General features: G+C 38.5%; 1 protein-coding gene across 5 annotated transcripts in view; it reads left to right on the top strand.

The window, feature by feature from the left end:
• The window catches only part of ARHGAP15 (Rho GTPase activating protein 15), a 348,150-nt gene that overhangs the window by 229,096 nt on the left and 99,130 nt on the right, over positions 1-19,924 (top strand). For all 5 annotated transcript variants that reach the window (XM_037397076.1, XM_037397074.1, XM_037397075.1 and 2 more), the window contains one exon: positions 10,978-11,055. In XM_037397076.1, coding sequence (XP_037252973.1) covers positions 10,978-11,055 — 78 coding nt within the window. The remainder of the gene's footprint in view (positions 1-10,977; positions 11,056-19,924) is intronic.

The following is a 19,924-nucleotide window of genomic DNA, read 5'->3' as shown; positions in this document are numbered from 1 at the left end:
TTTTTTTGCATATTTTAAAGTAGAAATCAATTTGTTCCATTTCAGACTATACATAAACAATCTCTTTTCAGGAGTTCCGGAGCAATTCATACACAAGTTTTAAGCTTTTTTGTATGTAGTATGCCATGGTATGTGTGTCAAACCATAAAATGAAAACTCTGGATTTGCTTCTGTCAAAGTAATGAAATATTTGCTAGTCTCTCAAGTTTTGGGACTTATCACTCTTTGTAACCCAGTTCAGGATTTTTATAGTTTCTGTAGATATCTTGACTAGACTTTTTGCTAAATGTTGCTTTGGTGATGGTTCAGATTTTGCCCAAATCAAATGGAGGCAGGAGAAAAAATATCTTTTAAGTTACCTGAACCTGTTTGGAGACAGTAAATGTAGCGGGAATGACAGGAAAAGTAATATATATAACTGCAGAGTCCTGCAGATAAGATGGCAAAAAAAAGTGGAAAGATATCCAAGTACAATAGGTTTGTGTCATATTAAAATTCATGTTTTGGTTGGGGTTTTTTTTCTCCCATAGTACTGCTTAATGTCACTGTTTCATAACACTAAATATGACTTCTGCAAAAACAAGAAATTTTTGCTCACTTATTAAACTAGAGGTTTACCACACCAAAGAAGATGTAAGAGAATCCACTTTATTGTGAATTTAAATTGTGTCTTTAAATGTGTGCAATGTACACTGGGAAAGATACGATTAAAGTTATCTGTGCGTATACATATATGCACACACCTTTGTATTATCACTTTTATATGTTAGACAGATATGCAATGCTAAGCATTCAGTAAGTCAGTGTTAGATAGCCACATGTACACTTGTCTTCCAGAGAGCCTCAGAGTTTTCCACACAGGCATGGACTGTAACACCCAAAGGTGGCTGATAGCGTGCCTTAGACTGCAGAATCTAAATTTTAAATGTTTTCTCCCACTTAAAGATAAAAAGCAAACACCAAGATAGATGCCTACGATACAATACGAATAAGCAAAGACCGTTACCCACTGCACGAGAGCCAGAACTCCATTTTTAGAGCAGGGCTCTGCACATTCCTTTTGTTAGAAATCCAGAACCGAGCTGGTTTAATTCCTAACTGTTAAAAAGCAGATCCAGCCTTCTGTGTTACGGCACAGGATGAGTGCTATCGAGCACCTCGCTGGTATTTCTTGACCAGCTGTGGAGCTGTAACAGTTAAACGTTGTGTTTGCATCGCTCCCCAGCCTGCCCACAGATGGGCACGTAGGACCACTCCTGAAGACCAGATGGATAACCTTGAGACATCGAGGCTTGAACAGAGCATAGCTTCAGGCTGTCAAGTGAGAGATGGATCCCTTACAGAGAACAGTATTGGGCCTAGCTGGACTCCTCAACTATCTCCAAAAAGCCAAGGAACGATGGAAGAAGCAGTCCTGTGTCTTTCAGCTTTCATCCTAAATATCCCTATTCCACCCAAAATATCCTATCCCACTCACTATCATTTAAACAAAAAAAATATTAAAAAAATCTCTTTGCCAAGCAAAGGCACCACAGCCCAGAAAATGCAAACTCCTTACCCATTTTGGCTGAAGATTACTTGTGCCCAAATGTACAGTTCTTCCTCTTCCAACCGTTAGAAGTCCAATAAGCAGCACTACTGGTCAGGATGGGGAGGTGACATTACTGAGGTCTATTTTAATCTCGCATTATTGTGAAAGATGGGAAAAGATTTGTCCCTACTGTGCACTAAATTCCCTTTAAAATCAGCATTGGGAGTGAGGGATATTTGGAGAATTGTATCTGTCCCTTAGCTTTTAACCACAGCTCCTACTGATGTCAGTGGACCTGACAAAGTCCTATAGCATCCTACGAGGACAGTGAGACCCCCTAATGTGCAGTTTCCCTTAGCGTTCTGATGTTGCTCAAAAAACACAGGCATGATTTTGGCGATGATGGATCCCCAGATGAAGCATGGTTTAACCAAAGTGGGAGGATTTAGCAAAACGCATAAATTTCTTGTATGCTACTGTCTGTAACAGGCAGATCTTCAGCCAGTTTAGTGAGCATAAGTTACAGCTGGCTTTTGCTGGAATAGTTTATGCTTTTGACCCTCCTCAGTTGTATAGCCAATAGGGAGTTGTCAGGCTACATGTGTTTTTAAACTTCTTTCAGCTAAACCAGAAATCCAAAAGCAAAATACAGCTCTCAGCAGTATCATGTGGAGCTGTGACACTCCCTGGAGGGCTCGGGGTCCATAAACCAATGAATGGATTACAATGAGGCATAAATGTAGTATTTTCATCCATGACAGATATAATCTTGAGCCTGTATTTTTCATGTTACTTAACTCTTTCAGAACATAATGTGTGACAGAAAATGTCTTATAATGTGCATTGCAGTAAATATCAGTCAAGTATGCTTTATTGCTGAGCTCTACATGTTTCCAGAAGTTAACAGGCACAGCTGGGATTAAGAAATGGCGATGTTGTATATATTCCTTGAACATATAAAATACCTTGGATCTCTTCTCCCCCACCCTCCACATCACATCCCCAGCTGTTCTGATCATGTCACACAGTGGATGAGTTTTTCCATCGTCAGCTTCTCCTAAAATGATAACCTTTATTCAGGCTCTCATCCTCCCCAAAATAAACTGCTTTATCTGCATTGTCATCACATTCAAGCTGCCATGGCTTATATTGTGTGGCACAGAATAATAGAAATTGTAACTGATGGAAGGTGGCAAATTGCCTGTTGGTAGCTGTACCTCACAGAAAATACTCAGTGCTGGTATTTAACACCTAGTGATTTTCCTGCAAATGGCTGACATCTCTCTACCTGAACCCCCCTTCTGTCAGCCACCACAGCATCACATGGCCACATGGCCAGACAGGTAAGAACTGGGAGCTGCATATCCCTGGAGACATGAAGCTGATTATATCCCGAATTGCTGATGAAGGACTATTCTGCGTTTGAAGATTCCTATTACTCCTCAAAGACCTTTTGGTCAAGCAGGAAAAAAAGTATACTTGATAAAGTATCAGAGAACCATAGAGAACCTATTTTATTCCAGATAAATTAAGCAATGGTCAGGATAGACCTATTAACCCATATGTGAAAAGCAGTAACTGCAGCAAATGAGAGCAAACAGGATTAGTGAAGGAGGTATTAAACCAGAAAAAAATGAGCAAACAAAAAAAAAAAAGAAATCAACATTCACAAAAGTAAATACTAATGCGTTACAGAGCAAGAATGGCTATTTCCAAACATTTGGTAATTTCAGATATTATACTGTGTTGCATAAAGCAAGACAATGTAATTTCCTTTGAAACTGCTATTCTATTTCAACCAGCCAGCCAACGTGTGTATTTGAGGTCTGCATTTGGTAGGGATTTTTCCCCTTTAGCATCAACCTTGTTGATTTAAAAAGTGAACAAAGATGAATCAGGTGGTAAATGTATTCATGTAATCATTTTCATTAATAAGCTGTTATAAATAATACAGGGAAGGTTTTAAGTGTATAATTCTCTGTAGCACAATTGAGATTTTTCCACATCTTCAGCAGTAAGTTAATTAGAATCACCTGCATTTTCTTGGGTGGACACCAAATGGATTGCAAACAAAAACAGATTAAAATAGCTGTAGCTCATGGCATACAGATGACAAGATTCACAAAGAGGACAATCAGGCAATGAAAACCTCCTCTTTTTCAAACATTTTTAAAGGAAATTCAGCTCTTGTGAGTCGCTGTAAAAAGACGTTTGTAAGTGTTTCGCTGAAAGACTAGAATGGCTTTGTTTCTGATCCCATGATGAGTGAAAGAAATGTTTAAGAAAGATCACTTTACAGAGAGATTCAGACTGAAATGTGATGACTGTGATTCAAGCCAAGCCAAAAATTACAGCTCAGAATTAAAGGGGATGGACGTGGCTTGGGAATCCATTTTCCCACATTCCTGAATCTCAATCATCCCAGCCAATGTTTAAAAGAAAATACAGTGGAAAGCAATGAGCTCACTTTGTTTAGTTGCAAGAAGTGGGACTGTCAGAATGGCAAAAGTATATATTGGAGGTAACGGCAAAATTACAGTGAACACGTTGCATGTTCGATGGTTTCATTCAAAACAAATAGCTTCAAAGCTGAGTTTTGTTTCTTGTTACAGGGAGCCTTCTGAGTAAGTCTTCTTGTTCCTGGGGCTTTTAAGCCATAAACTTCTTGAATGTCAAAGACAGTGCAGCACAATAGAGAAGAAGACGCAGGCATAGCAAGCTTGATTTGAGCATTAAGCAGCCCTCTATAGCAGTGAACTGTGTGCTAGTTTAAATTGCACTTGCTTTGTACTGTCTCTACCCTTATTTATTTGTATATAAATATCTAAGTGGAAATTCTACCATCAAGTGATATGAAACAGAATAAAGTATATCATCCATCATATTCACTTGTTTCTTATTCTCAGTATGTAATGCTCATATTCAGGGTTGTAATTGCTTCCATTAAACAGTTTCTACAGGGTCTTGAAAACAATAAGATCTTAGTCAAGCTTTTCTCCTTTCATTGCATCTTGAAGTTATTACTGCAAGAAAAAATGAGATTCTCTTTTTATGTAGGAATGCCCCTCATCTCCTTGATATTATTGCAGTCAAACATAGAATTATTTCTTGTTAGCTAATTTCCTAAAAAGATTCACGAAACCTCATGTCAGACACCTCCCATAGAGTCGTTGTCTAGCTTGTTAAGAACTAGTACAGTTTCTCCTCTCCTTTCTCCAGTGTCTCTGCCTTTTCTAAATTCTGATGCAGTGTTGGACTTCTGCTGATAACAGAATAAAGAACATCATGATCATGCTACCTTGAATTCGGGCTTGTGTGTCCCAGGTCCTGCAGCTGGGCAATGCTGGTTGTGAATCCAGCACCTGCAAATCATGTGAAACATACTGATGGAGAGGACATGTCTCCATCCCCTCATTAATACAAAGCAGCAAAGCATATATTTTATGTTTCCTTTTATTTACTTTGATATCAAGTTCAGTGGTCTGCTGGAGATCCTATTTGTAGCACATGAAGAGGTGCAATCTCTTCCTTGCTTCCACTTGATGCTCCTCTTTCTGTATGTAAGAGATCACATTAGTTGTCTTTGCTACAGCACTGAACTGAGAGATCACGTTCAGCTAACTATTTAAATTAATCCTGAAGTCCCTTGTAACCTACATCCAGGATGCTGGATGCTCTCTGTGTTTCTCTGTACAAAAACCTACTGTACTAGATGGTGACCATTTAAGGTAGCATTTCAGACCTTGTTTAACTTCACCTGTCCTTATCATCATTTAATATCTTCCTGATCTTTGTGTCATCTGCCTGCTTTGCCAACAGAGATTTTTTTTCTCTTTGTCTGCATCTCTGATAAAGGTATTAGATGGCACTGGACTAAGAGCTTTGCTTCTGAGAGCTCTGCCAGTTACGACCTTTGTTAACTGATATCTCTCCCATTACCTACCACATTTTGAGGTCTGTGATTGAGACAGTTTTTAATCCATGTAATATATGCCCTGTTAATTCCATAAAATGCAAGCACTTTAATCAAAATGTCATGTGGTACTAAGTCAAAGGCCTCATGGAAAGCCAAACATACTATTTCAATACCATTGCCTTTCTCAACCAGACCTGTCAAAAATCCAATCCTATCAAAAAATGCAACAGCTTTGCTAGACAAGGCCCTGATTTCCATGAAACAATGCTGGTTGGGATTAATTATATTTTGCTATGAATTATTTGTTCATGGAGTCCTGAATTAATTATTTAAGTAGACTGTCTGGGACTGAGGTCAGTCTAGCCAGTCTCCAAGCACATCCCTCTTCCTGCTTTCACAATATCAGAATAACTCTTCTGCCACTCTTTCCAGCCTTAGTCATTTCCAAGTATTTCTCTATATTTTATTTGCAGATGAGAGACACATGTATATCATGAACACCAGTAAGTGGAAACTGATTTTTTTACAACAGTGATTATCTCTTTGCCCTTCAGATTGACTTCCAATGTGATGCTCTCCTTGGTCTCCTAGGTTTGTTTATCCTTCTCTGTCTGGTAGAACTAAGATGACATTTGTATGGCTCCCACTTCCATGGTAGCTGAGTAGCTTCTCTGGACAAGGGGTGGGACCTGTTTTCATATCAGCTGTTAGCTGGGATGTTTTTTTGAACCTCGCGAATGTAAGCCTTTGATGGCAGGAGTACGAGAAGTGGGGAGTTCTGACAATCAAAGCAGCAGTTTTGTTCTAGCCAAGTAGAGCAAATCCCACTGTCAGCCGCCGGCCCCACTCTGGGAGCTTCAGGCCATGCCTAACCCCAGCCAGCATCGCATCAGAAAGCAAGACAGAGGTGTCAGCAACGCTGAAAACCACGCTGAGTGCAGATGATCCTATGTCCAAAAGGAGATGGTGCTTGTTTCAACCCAAGCTGATCAAGCTGTGCACCAAGTTTGCTGGTTCAAGTGTCTGCAGCTCTCACCACCTCTGCCCTGCACATTTTACATCCATATGTCCCTTGGTTGCTGTTACAGCCTCCATGTTCATTTTCTTTCTATGGTGTAACTCAAATTTGTTTTCTTGGTATCATTTTCACCTCTATCAGAGAATTTTATTTTTTTTTTTGGCTCTCGCATTCACCTGAAACTCTGGGTATTTTTTGTAACTTTATCCAGATACAGCGCTTTTAATGCCAAATTTTAAAATGTCGGGTTTATTCTTTATTATTCATGATTTTCCTTCTACTAGCATACAAATATTGATCCTTTTGTGAAACTTTGTTTTCATTGCCCATTATTTTGTGGTGTTTTTCTCATCAGACACATCAACTTGGCATTGCTGTATCGCTGCGTTCATGCATTTCTGCTTCTTTAAATGACTTCATGCCTCACTTTTGTGCCCTTAGTAAACTTAAAAAAAAGTTGTTTATAAATCAGATATTTATGGTAAAATGCATATGAAAACAGGAGGAAAGAATTATAGTTTTAGGGAGAACATACCCTGATAATGACCTCTTAAATATTTGTAAAGATAGCCCTGGGCATCTGAGCCCACAAAATAGTTTATAATACAACAGCTTGATTACATAATGATACTTTAGTTTTAAAACGTATGATCTTTCTGTTTATGGGAAGGCATAATAGGCTCCTTTGAAATACAATAGTTTTGCCCTGAACATAACTGATTTTAAATGAAAGGACTAACTAAAGAATGCCTTTCTTCAAGTTTGCGCTTCACTTTGTTGTTGAATCCAGCAGGATGGTTTCTTTTACAAAACTCCTACCAGGGCTGGGGACCACACCTATTTCAGGATACATTAATTGTGAAACTTTCAGGAGTTTCTGTGCGGAAGTTACCTAGTACCATTTAAAATGGTATGTTCCAAATCCTAAATCTTGTTAAAAAGCAAGAGAGAGAAAATTTCTGTATACCACTCCCACCCACCCCACACATACAGAATTTCCTTTCATATTCAGTTTGAAGATATTGTCAAATATAGAGTAACCTCAGGCAGGACACAATGTGATTTGGGAGAGGGATTTGTTCTATGCAGCAGAAAAGAATTAATGAGAACATTTCCTTCAAGGCAGCTCATAAAGCATCAGGACTACCTCAACCAATATCAAAGTCTAATATTTCAAAATGTATGTTTGGATAAATATATCACCTAAGGTCTAATTTTTTCCTGTGGATTAATGTTTCTCTGAAATACCTGATTCCAGCTCAGACTGTTACTGGAGCTGACACTGACCTGCATCCATGGTTATTTCCATTCTGGCTAGAAGCAGGAGTGCAAGGAATGTTCTTAAATAAGTGTTCTAACATCTTCTGTGCAGTTATACGAACTGAATGTAACGTTCATTATTGTCCATGAACTTCAACCAAGCCTGAGTTCAGTTGCCTTTTAACTTTGTCATCAGGAGTACCTGTATAATTTTTTAAACTAAAAGAGTTAGAATTTGCCTATAATTTGGCAGCTAAGTGATATTTTCTTGAGTAAGTCCCTTTCCTACATTCCTTATGCCATTAAAAAATTTGGGATGGAGATACTGAAGTTATTTACCATGCTTTTGGCTATCACTTCTAATTGTGGGTCCATCCAGTGCTCAAGTTCCTCTTTAAAACAAACAGAAACAGAGTCAGGGGTTGGGATATAAAGCAGATAAAATACTTGTTGTCCTCTAGGGCAAAATGCAGTGATTATTCCCTGATAAAACCCACTCCAAAACACAAGAAGGTCACCCTATAGTGAACAAAAGTTGGACTTCATTGCAGTGGATATTTTTTCTGAAACCTTCTTTACCGCTATACTTAAACACCAGCACCAGATAGGAAATTCTGCAAGAATTTTGTTTCATCTTGTTCCCGAAGTATTTATAGCCTGCCGTGAAGAAACATTGACAGCAGTGCAGTGATGTTTTTATTCTTGATAGAGGTGCCCTTAAAAGTGAATTTGCTTTGAAAATTGTTCATAGAATCAGGATATTAAAACTATAAAGACATATTTCTCTTTCTCTTTCTCTGTCTTTCTCTTTAGCGCCTAATTGGATTTCCAAAATAAGTTGTTAACCATCCAGCTAAGATAATGTGGTCATGAAAAGGATGTCCAAATCCACCAATTTGCATTGGTTTGGTTTGGCTTAACTTTCAAAGTTCTTGGAGCAGAAAGTTGATGGCACGTGAACACTATAATTGGCTTGATATTCTTGGATTTTTTATTTTTATTTTTTTCTTTCTGCCATATTGTATAGTGTCCAAATTAAATGCTAATCAGACCTCGTTTCTGGACCAAAGTAAATTTATAACAATAATAATGCACTTGTATACTCCAGATCATTTTGCAAGATGTAATATCCACCAATTTACAACACAGCTTTTCATTCTCACTTGATTTGGATAATTTATACATGTTCCAAATTGATGCTATTAATGTGAGACACAGCTATTTCACCCAAAGTGACATATATTCCTTTCACTTCCACATATCCAAAAAGGTTAAGAATTTAATTGAGTTAGATCCAAAAAAAAAGTTGACATTCTGTTTTGGGGCTTGCTTCTTTTATTTTTCCTCTTTACTTTCTAGTTTAGACTTCAATTTACATGATGCAGTTCTTAATCCCTTACCACAAAAGTCCTGCATTTCTATGCTGGGATTCACTCTTGCTTTCTCACTCTCCCCTTACTAAACCAGAATGAGACTCTTCAGATTTAGGATAGAATTGCATTACTTAAACATTTTAGTAATTTTCCTTTGCTCATATGTTATATATCCAGTAGATGGATAACTTCCAAGTGTTCTTGATTACCAAATCCTTTTTGATTTCTCTTAAACAAACTTTTTCTTTATCCCTCTGTAACCAAAGGGGATCTTCCTGAAATGTATCATCACTCTCAGTATTATGTTGCAGGACACCCACAGGTGCAGGGTAGAAAATTGTCTAATGAGAGACATAGATAACCAGTGTATAATATGGAATTATTATTAATTTTTAAATAGGTTATTTAATGTAAACCAAATCAGGAGGTACCTAGCAGGACAGACATAAAATAAGAACTGTATTTTGTAGAGAGAGAAAACAGACTCGCAAACAAACATAAGACTTGCCTTCACATCAGTTTGCATCAAACGGAAAAGTAAATCTTTTAAAATGTTTCAAGATCAGTGAGGAATCCTTCCAAGCAATTGAGTCCACTGGCTGTGGCACTCATCTGCCAAGGCATGATGCTTTGAAATAAGGACTTGAACCTCAGTTCCTTCCTATTTAAGTCTTATTACAACTGGACTCTGGCCTTTTGGACTTGTTTTCACTCTTTCCTATAGTTTCAGTTTTTCCTTTTCCCCACCCTGAATCAGAAAAAAACCAAAAACAATTCCTCTAGATACACTGTCAAGAAACATGGAAAAATTTTGGTTTTGACAAATTAGCGTTTTCTGAGAAAGGCTTTCTCTGAAATTGCTTGCCAGAAGCTAATTAAAACTTGTGTTCCAAGTGATGAGTAGCCTTAAAAAAACCTGGTTTATGTAGATTCTCTTAGCTTCTTATGTACTTGCAAGTTTTATTAGTGAAATGACAATGTACAGTTTAGTGTTTTCAGTTTTTAAGCACGCAGGTTGGGTCAGTGTTGCACAACAGCTAGTTCTCCCAGGAAAGGGGAGCCGTTCCCATGTGCTTTGAAATGCTACAGCTATGCAACTGGGGCTGGAAGTGCTATTTTAAACAGCCATATCAGCAGAGCTTGCTGTAGGAGATAATCTGTCACAAAAGGGAGTATGACATCTAGTTTCACCTAGAAGATAAACCTTGAGTAGATATGCAGGGAGAAACAAGACTGTCAGGTTGTCCTTGAAAAGAATGGCCTATATTAATGAAGAAATGTTCTCCAGGGCATATGCTATTTGGGATATTTAATTCCAGCTTCAAACTTGTCTGATCTGCTGTGAAGAATATAGTAGAGAAACGGTAGTTGTGTGTAGTCTCACGCACGTCGTGTCAGAGCGGGCATCTCAGCGCTTTATTTCAGAAAGGTCACAGCCTCGGAAATCCACGTCTGAAAAACCCAGGCCCCAGCCTGGGAAGTTTTCCTGGCACTATTAACAGCAGCACCTCACATTTAAGCAGGGCCAGCACAGCACCACACGTAGCCCCAGCAGCCCTCTTCTACTGGCACAGGAGCTAATTCACTGCTCCTTCCCTGCTGCACCCGCCCACCCTTGCAGAACTGTCTTCTGCTGACAGAATTACAAGATAATTATAGTTAGGTGTTTTGTATTCACTTAAGTTAATCTACCACTTTCATTTTTCATTGTCATTTTAATCAGGCAGGAGGCACTTCGGTTGTTTTCAGGTGGATTATTTTTCAGTCGTTGACTACACCGCTCTTCTTCATACTTGTTAGGGTGCTTCTGGCTTCCTGACAGACGTACAAAGAAAAATACTTATATGATCTAAAATGAAATATGTGTTTCTCTTTTCAGGTCTAGATGTTGATGGAATATACAGAGTTAGCGGCAATCTGGCAACAATACAGAAGTTACGATTTGTTGTCAATCAGGGTAAGTGATTCCTCCACCCTGGTAATGTTTTGTTTAGTACTTAACTGTCTCAGATGACAGTATTTCAGAATCTGCTATACATTAGTGGCATAGAATGATGAGCCATGTTTTGGAAAAGAGAGGAAAGGGAAGGTAGAAAGATATTGCACAGAGGGAAATGTCAGCTAGGAGAGAGAAAAAAAAATCGGAGTAAGCAGCGGAAAATAGTAGTTTAACAGGAGATGAGAAACAAACAACAACAAAAAAAAAAGAGGAAAAAAAGGAGGAAATAGATTAAAGAAATAAGGTGGCAAAAAACAAAGCATATGTAGAAACCAAAGAATCAAAGTGAGGGGGGGGAAAAAGATTCAAAGGAAAAATAGCAGATTGTTTGGATGTTGAAAGTTAAACAAAACCAAAAGTAGAACAGTGATCCAAAGGAAACCAGCAAAAGAGAAAAAGATGCCGAAAAGAACTGAGAAGGAAATGCTAAGAGTAGAGTACTGGCTCTGTCAAAGTCAGGGGAAGATTTACCACCGATTTTCAAAGGGAAAGATCTGACCCCAGGAAATGAGAAGAGGAAAGATAAATAGTTTGGGGACCTGAGAACCAGGATTAGGACCAACCTGTACATATTTACTGAACATATTACCACAGATTCCACATATAATGAGCGTATTTCCACAAACAAAAAAAGAACATTTTTTACAGATGTGGCCTAAATGAATCTAACTTGGTCAATAGATACTGTTACAGGTGTGGAAGCTGATATTGCTAGCTAATTAGGGTAGATAACAAATGCATTCACTTCCCCAAACAGTTTAGTACTCTTGGCAAAGACTAAATATCCTCACATTTCATAGCTTAGAGCAAATATTATCGATGATAGTGAACCTGCTGATATTACTTAATGAGAAAAAAAAAATTAAGCCTCTCAGAAATTAGGAAAAATTCCAAATCTTAAATTGCATTGATTACTTTATATACTTTTGAATTAATCAAGTGTAAATGTGAAGCTGCTGCAACATGTTCTCCTACTTTTTATTAACTCTTTTAAAATTACCTGGAGAACATTACCAGAACCATTAAATATTGTGTATTGCTGGTGGTTTCTTGGAGATGACAGCTGTTGGAGAGAAAGTTCTTCTGTTAATTTTGTACTATACCTAAACTAAGATTTTGACTTCAACATTCTTATGAAATTGAGATATGTAAAAATATTCCCACCTTCAAGACTGCATTTATATCTCTAGGGAAGTTTTCAGGGGAACCCTAGAGGTTTGCCACCTCCTCAGCTGCTCCAGATCAGTCTTCTCTTCAGCTGAAACTGGAGGATGAACTCTGGTTTATCGGGAGTCACGGGTTTGACTCATTACTTTGGTTCCCTTAGATTTATAGCTGTTGGGTATTTGTGTGTCGATAATGTAGTCTGCCTTGGCTCTCGAATGACTGTATGCTGTATTTTGTTTGGAGACAGAGAGGCAAACCCAGGATTTTCTATCTCTCTTCACTGACTGGGATCTTTGCTCAGGAAAACATGTGCCATAAAAATAATGGTTCTGTCTATCATGTCTCATGGCATCCAAAGGTTAACGTATTTGAGGTTAGCATTACTGCTCAAGTTTTCACCTAAAACAGATGGGCTTATACTGTAAAGCTAGACAGAAGTCTAGGCTGGCTTTTCACAGCACAGAGGTACCAGGCGCCTTTTCTGCTGGTTTACACTACTGTGAAAAATGAATATATAAAGATGAAGTTAATAGTACATTAAAGCCACTCTGACACTGGCTACTTAGGGCACGTGCAAGAAATCCGCCTATTGAGTAACCGAAGAAAAATCAAAGAAAACTAGTGCCCATGAAGAACTATGTTATCATCTTATCAGTTGTGATTATTACTGTTTCTTATGTTAGTCTTTATTGATACAACTAGGGCACTCATGCATTTTGTATCGTAACGAAAGATATTTTCAATGGGAAGTGGTATTATCCATCCGAGCCCCCCTTAGACGTCCTTTAAAACCCCAGCTACAAAAATGTCTTGCCAGGTCTGTACTTTGGCCATTCCTCGGGTAACTGCATGCAGAAATGCCGCAGTTCATCTCCTGGAAACGCTAATGCCGCTTTGCTGTCCTCAGGGGCGACGCCACCCCCATAGGAGGGGAAACAGGAGAGCCCAGCATTTCAGTCCCCAAAGAAAGATCCAGAAATTCTTTGTCAGAACATTCAAGAAGTAACACAGGCACAAAGAAGGGCTTTGCAGTAGCAGGCCACTGTTTCAATTGTTAAACAACATCTTTTCTCTGTGCCAGGGAGGAACTGGCAAGCGGGAAGGCGCCTGCTGAATTACCTGTGGAAAACGCGGTGGGGAGAGGGGTGCAGGACTGGTTTAGTGTGTGCGTGGGAGGGCAATAGCGGCCTCCACCTGATGTCCCCAGGAGCCTGGTGTCCCCTGTCGATTAGACGCTGAGGACAGCAGCAGACTGTTTCATGAAGTCACTAAAGTTACTAGGAACACCAGGACCTTCCCCCAGCATGCTTATTTACCCGTTCCGGGAAGCTCTGCAGTGGGGTGGATGTTTAATAACCCACTTTTCACCCATCACTTTCACTCAGTAATTATTGTGACCTCCTCAGCTCAATCCCTGTACCTTCATTTTTTTGTAGCTCACAGTGGGAAAGCAGTATTTATATATATGATTTTCCCATAAAGATTTTTTTTTTTAGTTAGTTAAAGTTGAATTTAATTATACATGCAAACAAATGTTCTGAAAAAGCCTATTTACATTGTAGAGATTGACTGTGCAATCAGTTCTCATACAGGCCAAATACTTAATGGGCTCTTTCTTCCCTCTCGCTTTGCTATTGTGTTACACCTACATTTATAGGCTATAAATAATATGTATCACATTGAAAATTAAAGATCATAGAAGACTCTTGAGGCTGGCTGCCATATCAATGTATTTTTTATTAGAATAATCATTAATTAGAATATAGCAAAGCTTTATTTGGCTCCTTTTCCTATACTGTTAATGTCATATGTGGCATCAAAAATGAAATGAGAGAACTGGTGAATATGAGGGGAAAACAAACTAACAGTTGACAGCTTTATTATTAAAGAAGAAATAAGAACAGTAAAAATCTAAAAAATCAAGGAAGACTTGACATTCTATATTTTAGGGAATGAGGATGGGTTTAAAATAATAAAAATAACCAAAAAATGCCCTGTATCTTTTAAATTCTCTGAATATACTTTGTGTTTCACTCTCATTTTTAGAGGTACAAGCTCCTGAAGAGGGCTTTGACCTTGCCAACACGAGCATCAGCAGAACAAGCTACCTTATTTACTTTATCCCTTTCACAGAGTTTTCTTTTTCTATGAAAGTCTATTGATATCACACCTTTTTTGTTTCTGGGCAACAGGATTATTTTTTCTCTATGATTTATTTTCCCATTAAGAGCTGAAAAGATCAGTTGATCATAAGAGGACGAGGCTATAACATCTCTCAGCACTTTCAAAACTCTAAGTCATCATTTTTCAAATCACTGAATCAAGGAGTAGAAGCTGTTTGGACCAAACTGACACCAGGAAAATCATACTTTTCTTAGTCTACAAGCACTGAAGGAATTTTGGTTTTAGAAACTAAGCCACCAGTCCTTCAATATTTCTGGCTCAGAACCTATAGTAAAGGTTTCTATAATAGCCAGAGACATTAGACAGTGATGTCAATTCCTCTTACACTTTCCGTATTATTAGTTAGGTCTAATATAGTTATAGAAGAAGAAGAAGAAGAAGAAGAATATAGTTGCAGTCTTAAAAAAATTAAATGCAATTGACATTTGGCAATTTTTTAGGGATTTCATGAAAAAAGGGGAGGACTTTTGCTGATTTAAAGCAAGATACAGTAAGTTAAAGCCTTTACACATATTTATAAGGATATCTTTTTAAATCATACCTGTAGGAAAAGGGCTAAGGTACTATAAAGGGGTCTGTTAAGCCATGTAAAGTGTGCTAGCAGCTCCAGGTTATGAGGATGCTACTGAAAAGACCAACAGTTTTGGTCTTGGGGTGGGGCTGACATGTTCCTGTGGGCGGGGCTGGGAGACCCCCAGGTGAGGCTGCTCAGAGCTGTTAAGGCATCATTATATGAAAGTGAGGACAGGGTGGATGCTTTCCAAAAGCAAGCTTCTGACCTGACACTAACAGTGAGGCAAAAAATGCCAGAGAAAACAAGGAAACAAGGAAAGGGAAGACCCTTCATCGGTAAAGGCGTTTGTTTTTAAGTAAGAGTGTGAATCTGTGGTGTGCTCCCTGTTCTGGCTGGACCTGTCGTGTTTATCCACACCATGACATAACGGGGTAAGGACCTTCTCTATGCTAAACTGGACAGGTTCCCTGTCCTGCTGGCCAGTGCCTGTCCCAGCCATCCTCCACTGCCCTCTGTGATTGAAGCCCACAGATACCTGGGTGGGGAGGTAGAGGCTTGCTTTGTGCCTCTTGTGCTAATCTGCTGGGTAGCTGGAAAGGCATTCAATTTCTATGACTGTCAAACAAGCAATTTTCATGAGTACTAAATTAACTGAAAAAAAATGGAGCTATAAAGGGTTCATAACGCATTGCTGAAACACTAGGATTCTATCCTAATGCATATATGTTCAGGGAAACTAACCATAGAAATACAAATTTCAATACTTATTGGTTCATTCAGTAAGTGCTGGTTCATACATAATACAAGAGAGTTCCTAATTGTCTTTATATCCAGTGCTTTGTTTGCAAAATGCTTGGTATTTGCTGTACAGATGACCTTTGCATCCTGTTATTTCATTTAGAATACCTTGTGCATTAACTGTGAAACACCACGTGCTGTCCAAAGGTCAATTACTATGTTTTTATGGCTTGGTTACTATACTTATGTACCGGAGTGGGGGGGTGGGGGGGGATATATATTTTACAGAGGCTAAATATTACATGATTGCAGAGAGGTGCGTTTCTTATGGAACATGCAGAAGGACAGCCAAAGATATCCAAATTGGTAACTACATTGGGGAAAAAGGTAAATTCAATTTCACCCTGATGTTACCTCGAATTAACAAAAGCCATTTTTGCAAAAAGAATTAAAATATTACTGTTGTTTCTTCTATAAGAATATACTGGAATATAATTCAGTTTAGAAAAATTAAAAATAAAATTTAAACCACAAATGCGTGAACCAATTGCGAATATGTATTAACTAAATAATTTAATAATAAAGAAAATGCCTACTTGATTAATTGTTACAGAGTAAAAATTACAATAAAACTGTCTTGATCAGTGCTTTGCAGAAGCACCATTACTGTCTGTGCAGTTGTTTAACAAGGATTTAATTGGAAAGATAAGTGAATGCACATTTAAAAGTATTGTTAATTTGCTTTATAATCACCCCATCCTTCACAGTATTGACAGCACCAGGCACAAACCCCTTTCTCTTTTACAAGTATTATTTTCCATATGTGCACAATAAATTCTGAAGCAGTAATTGGAAATTTTATGGATTTCAACATACCTAGTGTTTTGAGTTTATAGGTGCCATATCCTTTCTCTAAAGGTAGCTCATAGGTGGCATTTTAAGTAAAATCATTGCCTTTTTATTACCCGTGGGTTGTTTTGGAGGTTGTGGTGTGGTAGTTTGTTGGTTATTTTGGGTTTTTTTTCGGTTTGGGTTTTGTTTTTCTTTCCTAAGGAATATCTGATTCCTATTTACTTTTCCTTTCCATTTGAGAGATCAACAATATCCTCATTGCAACATTATTTTTGATTTAATAAACAGCCGTCAAAAACCAGTAATCTTCAATATGTTTATATTCCATCTGTACTTATATTTATTGTTCTAAAATGGCTTGGATTAATCTAATTGACAAGTAAGAGCCCAGACCATATGAACAGCTAAGGATGATACCTTTAACCAGCAGGATTCTTCAACTATACTGACATGTTCTTTGTCAATGAACTATAAGAGAAGAGGAACAAATCTTGGGATTCTTTTTTTCTTTCCTTTTTTTTTTTTTTTTTTTTTTAAATATTACTGATTATATGAGCTTGCTGGGACCATATGTCTAAGCCTCGGCTATCAGGAACCAGAGTGGTTCCCGGCTGGCTCTGCCTTGGCGGGCAGAGCCTGTGGAGCTGACACAAGACTGAAGCTGCCTTTGAAACGGAGCTGCCGGGTCAACACAAATGGGCTGTGAGTGGTTTTGAAGCAAGCATTTAGAAAGGAAGAAAGAGGAGGGAGGGGGGGAAAAAAGGGAGGAGGGAACTGGAGGGGGGGAGAAAGGGGAAAGAAAAAAAAAATCTCCTTTTCACAGCTTTATTTCTTTAAAATAATAGAGGGGGAACCCAACCAACCAATGACAAATGAACAGAACTTCCTATTCAAAAACAGCCGAGTCTTCCCATTGACCCAACATATCCATTTCAAAGGCAGCCAGCAGCTCTGGTCCGGCTGCTAACAAAGGCTCCATGAGCAGAGGAGAGCAGGTCCTCTGTCAGCTGCCAGCTTCCAGGGAGCAGTTACAAACACGAAGGTCCAACAGGATCGTCATGGGCTTTATTTTAAAATTGCAGGAAAGATCACTGGAAATAGAGGGGGGAACAAAAAAAGAAGGATCAGTTGTCTCTTTCAGTCACTTTCCTTTTTGTCTGAGAGTCCTTAATTTCTTGTGCATATGCATTAGTGAGATTTCCCGTTGTATCCTGCCATCTCATACAATTGTAGACATTTTTAGGAGGTTATTGTCTTTTTCAGGCATATGTGAGTATGCATGAACATGTCTTGGTTGAGGTCTAACCTTAGAGCCACCCTCTGGTCTTGGTGATGTTCTCCATATGATCAAGTGTGCCCCAAACAGCAACGCCTTCCTCACTTCTGCCAGCAGTTACTCATGTAACCGGTCACACTGAGAAACCAGTAAGAGTGGTCCAAAGTTCATGTTGGAAATATCAGGCTCAAACTGGGTCACTTGCTAGCTGAGAACCAAAATGTCTTGAAAGACTTGAGTCAAAAATAGGGGTTTTTTCTTTCTTTTTCACACTTCCCAGGCAAGCACAGAAAAGAAAATGGACTGAAGCAATTCTCAGAAATAATTATAAAACAGCTTGTTTCTGGGTTAAGACCTGCATATGCCGAGCTGTAGCCAAGATTTTTTTTTAATTTTTTTCCAAGCTTTAAAACTCTAACAACAGAATACTTTAATTGAACCCACAGTAGTTGGTGAATCAATTAATATGGGCATGCTATTGAATGTTGGTTCTTCCTTTTTCTTTCTGTGTCTGAATGTCTATTTTAAGATACAGAGCTTTTATTTTAATTATTATTCAAAAGAAGGTGTGGTTTCCATATATGACCCTTGTCTTTCCAGGGGGATGGGTGGGAATTATAGTGCCCCAAGCAGTGATCTGGAGATATAAGTCAGGTCATGAAACCGGATGGAAATGCTAATTTTTGCAACCCATGTTTTGAATTATTTTATAAATAATGTGCATCATATACAAAAGAAGGGATGATAGAGCTAGAATATTCATGTTTTTCCAATACAATTTTTTCAGTGCAAAAGGAAAAAAAAAAAGATAATTGGAATTATAAGTCTTAGTTTCCCAGTCTAGCTCTAGATGCTGTACAATTTCCCTTACCAATGGTATTGTCATGTTTTTCTTTTCAACAGTGTGATGAATCAGTTGGTAGAACAGGGAAGAAGAGGCAGTAAACTAGGTTTGTGTGGTCAGCCACAAACATACCGTGGATTTTATGGCACGTATTGTATGATCAAGCATTTAAGACATGCCTTTTATTTCTTTTCTAACCACAGTGCTATTTGCATTACAATAGCTTTTTGCTTAGTAACACTTCAAGAAGTTGAAGAGCTGCTTGATAACCCCTCAAGGAGTGTTATTTAGGTGCTGAGAAGGGCTGAAGCTTTGCACGCTGTAGCAAGGGATTGCCTTTTTTTGGGGATGCTCATTGTTGTCATGGGTGACTCTTTGTTTGGGTTGGTTGTTCTGACTGTAACGCTGCAGGAAATACCATTTCACAGATCTTCAAAATAACAAGGAAAGGAAATAATCTATCAAGTACTAACAGGAAAACTTTCTAACTATGATTTTTTTCTATGATGATGGAGTATGGTTGGACCCTATGATCTTAAGGGTCTTTTCCCACCTAAACGATTCTGACTCTAAGCTAGGGGTTGCCAGCCTTATGTATAGACTGAACCGAATGTCAAAGGATTTTGCATGAGATTATCTAGTTGCTACAACGAGATGGATACCCCGAAGTACTAAGCTGCATAGTTCCTACTTAGTCAGGCTTAATGTCTCAGAAGATCATAGTGTGGCCTAATATTTGGGTTGGTTTTCTCCCCTGTGGTCAGTATCTGTAGTTCTGTGGTTTGTATGTAGTACTAGCTGACAAATGCAAGCTTGCAGTAGAGTCTGCAACAAAAAGAGTGATGTTATATGCGGATGTATTTTACATAATACTGTGCAGGGTGGCACGGGATGAGAAGTTACCACACCATGGAACTGGGTTATACCATGGTATTTGTGGTCTTCTGTATGTTGGGAACTGGGGAAACCATAAATGTCGTGGTAGATAAAACTGTTGTGAGAGGCGAGTGATTTTGGTTGGGGGAGAGGTTGGTAATGCATGTCACTGTTGAACTCCAGTGGTTATTTCAGTGGGAGGTGAGAGTGCTGGGGGCCAGACTGGGAAATCTTCAAACAAAATAATTCTAGGAGGAAAAAAAATAAAAGGGGGTGGGTGGGGGTGGGGGGAAATCTAAAGTATATCTTCTGTGATATTTGGAAACTTGATTTCATGAGGAAACCTATGCTCTTTTAGCACTGTCTCATTTATCAA

The sequence above is a fragment of the Falco rusticolus genome, chromosome 8, assembly GCF_015220075.1.
Source record: "Falco rusticolus isolate bFalRus1 chromosome 8, bFalRus1.pri, whole genome shotgun sequence".
Lineage (NCBI taxonomy): Eukaryota > Metazoa > Chordata > Aves > Falconiformes > Falconidae > Falco > Falco rusticolus.
Note: the sequence above shows the minus strand (reverse complement) of the source record. Positions and strands in the feature narration are given on the sequence as shown.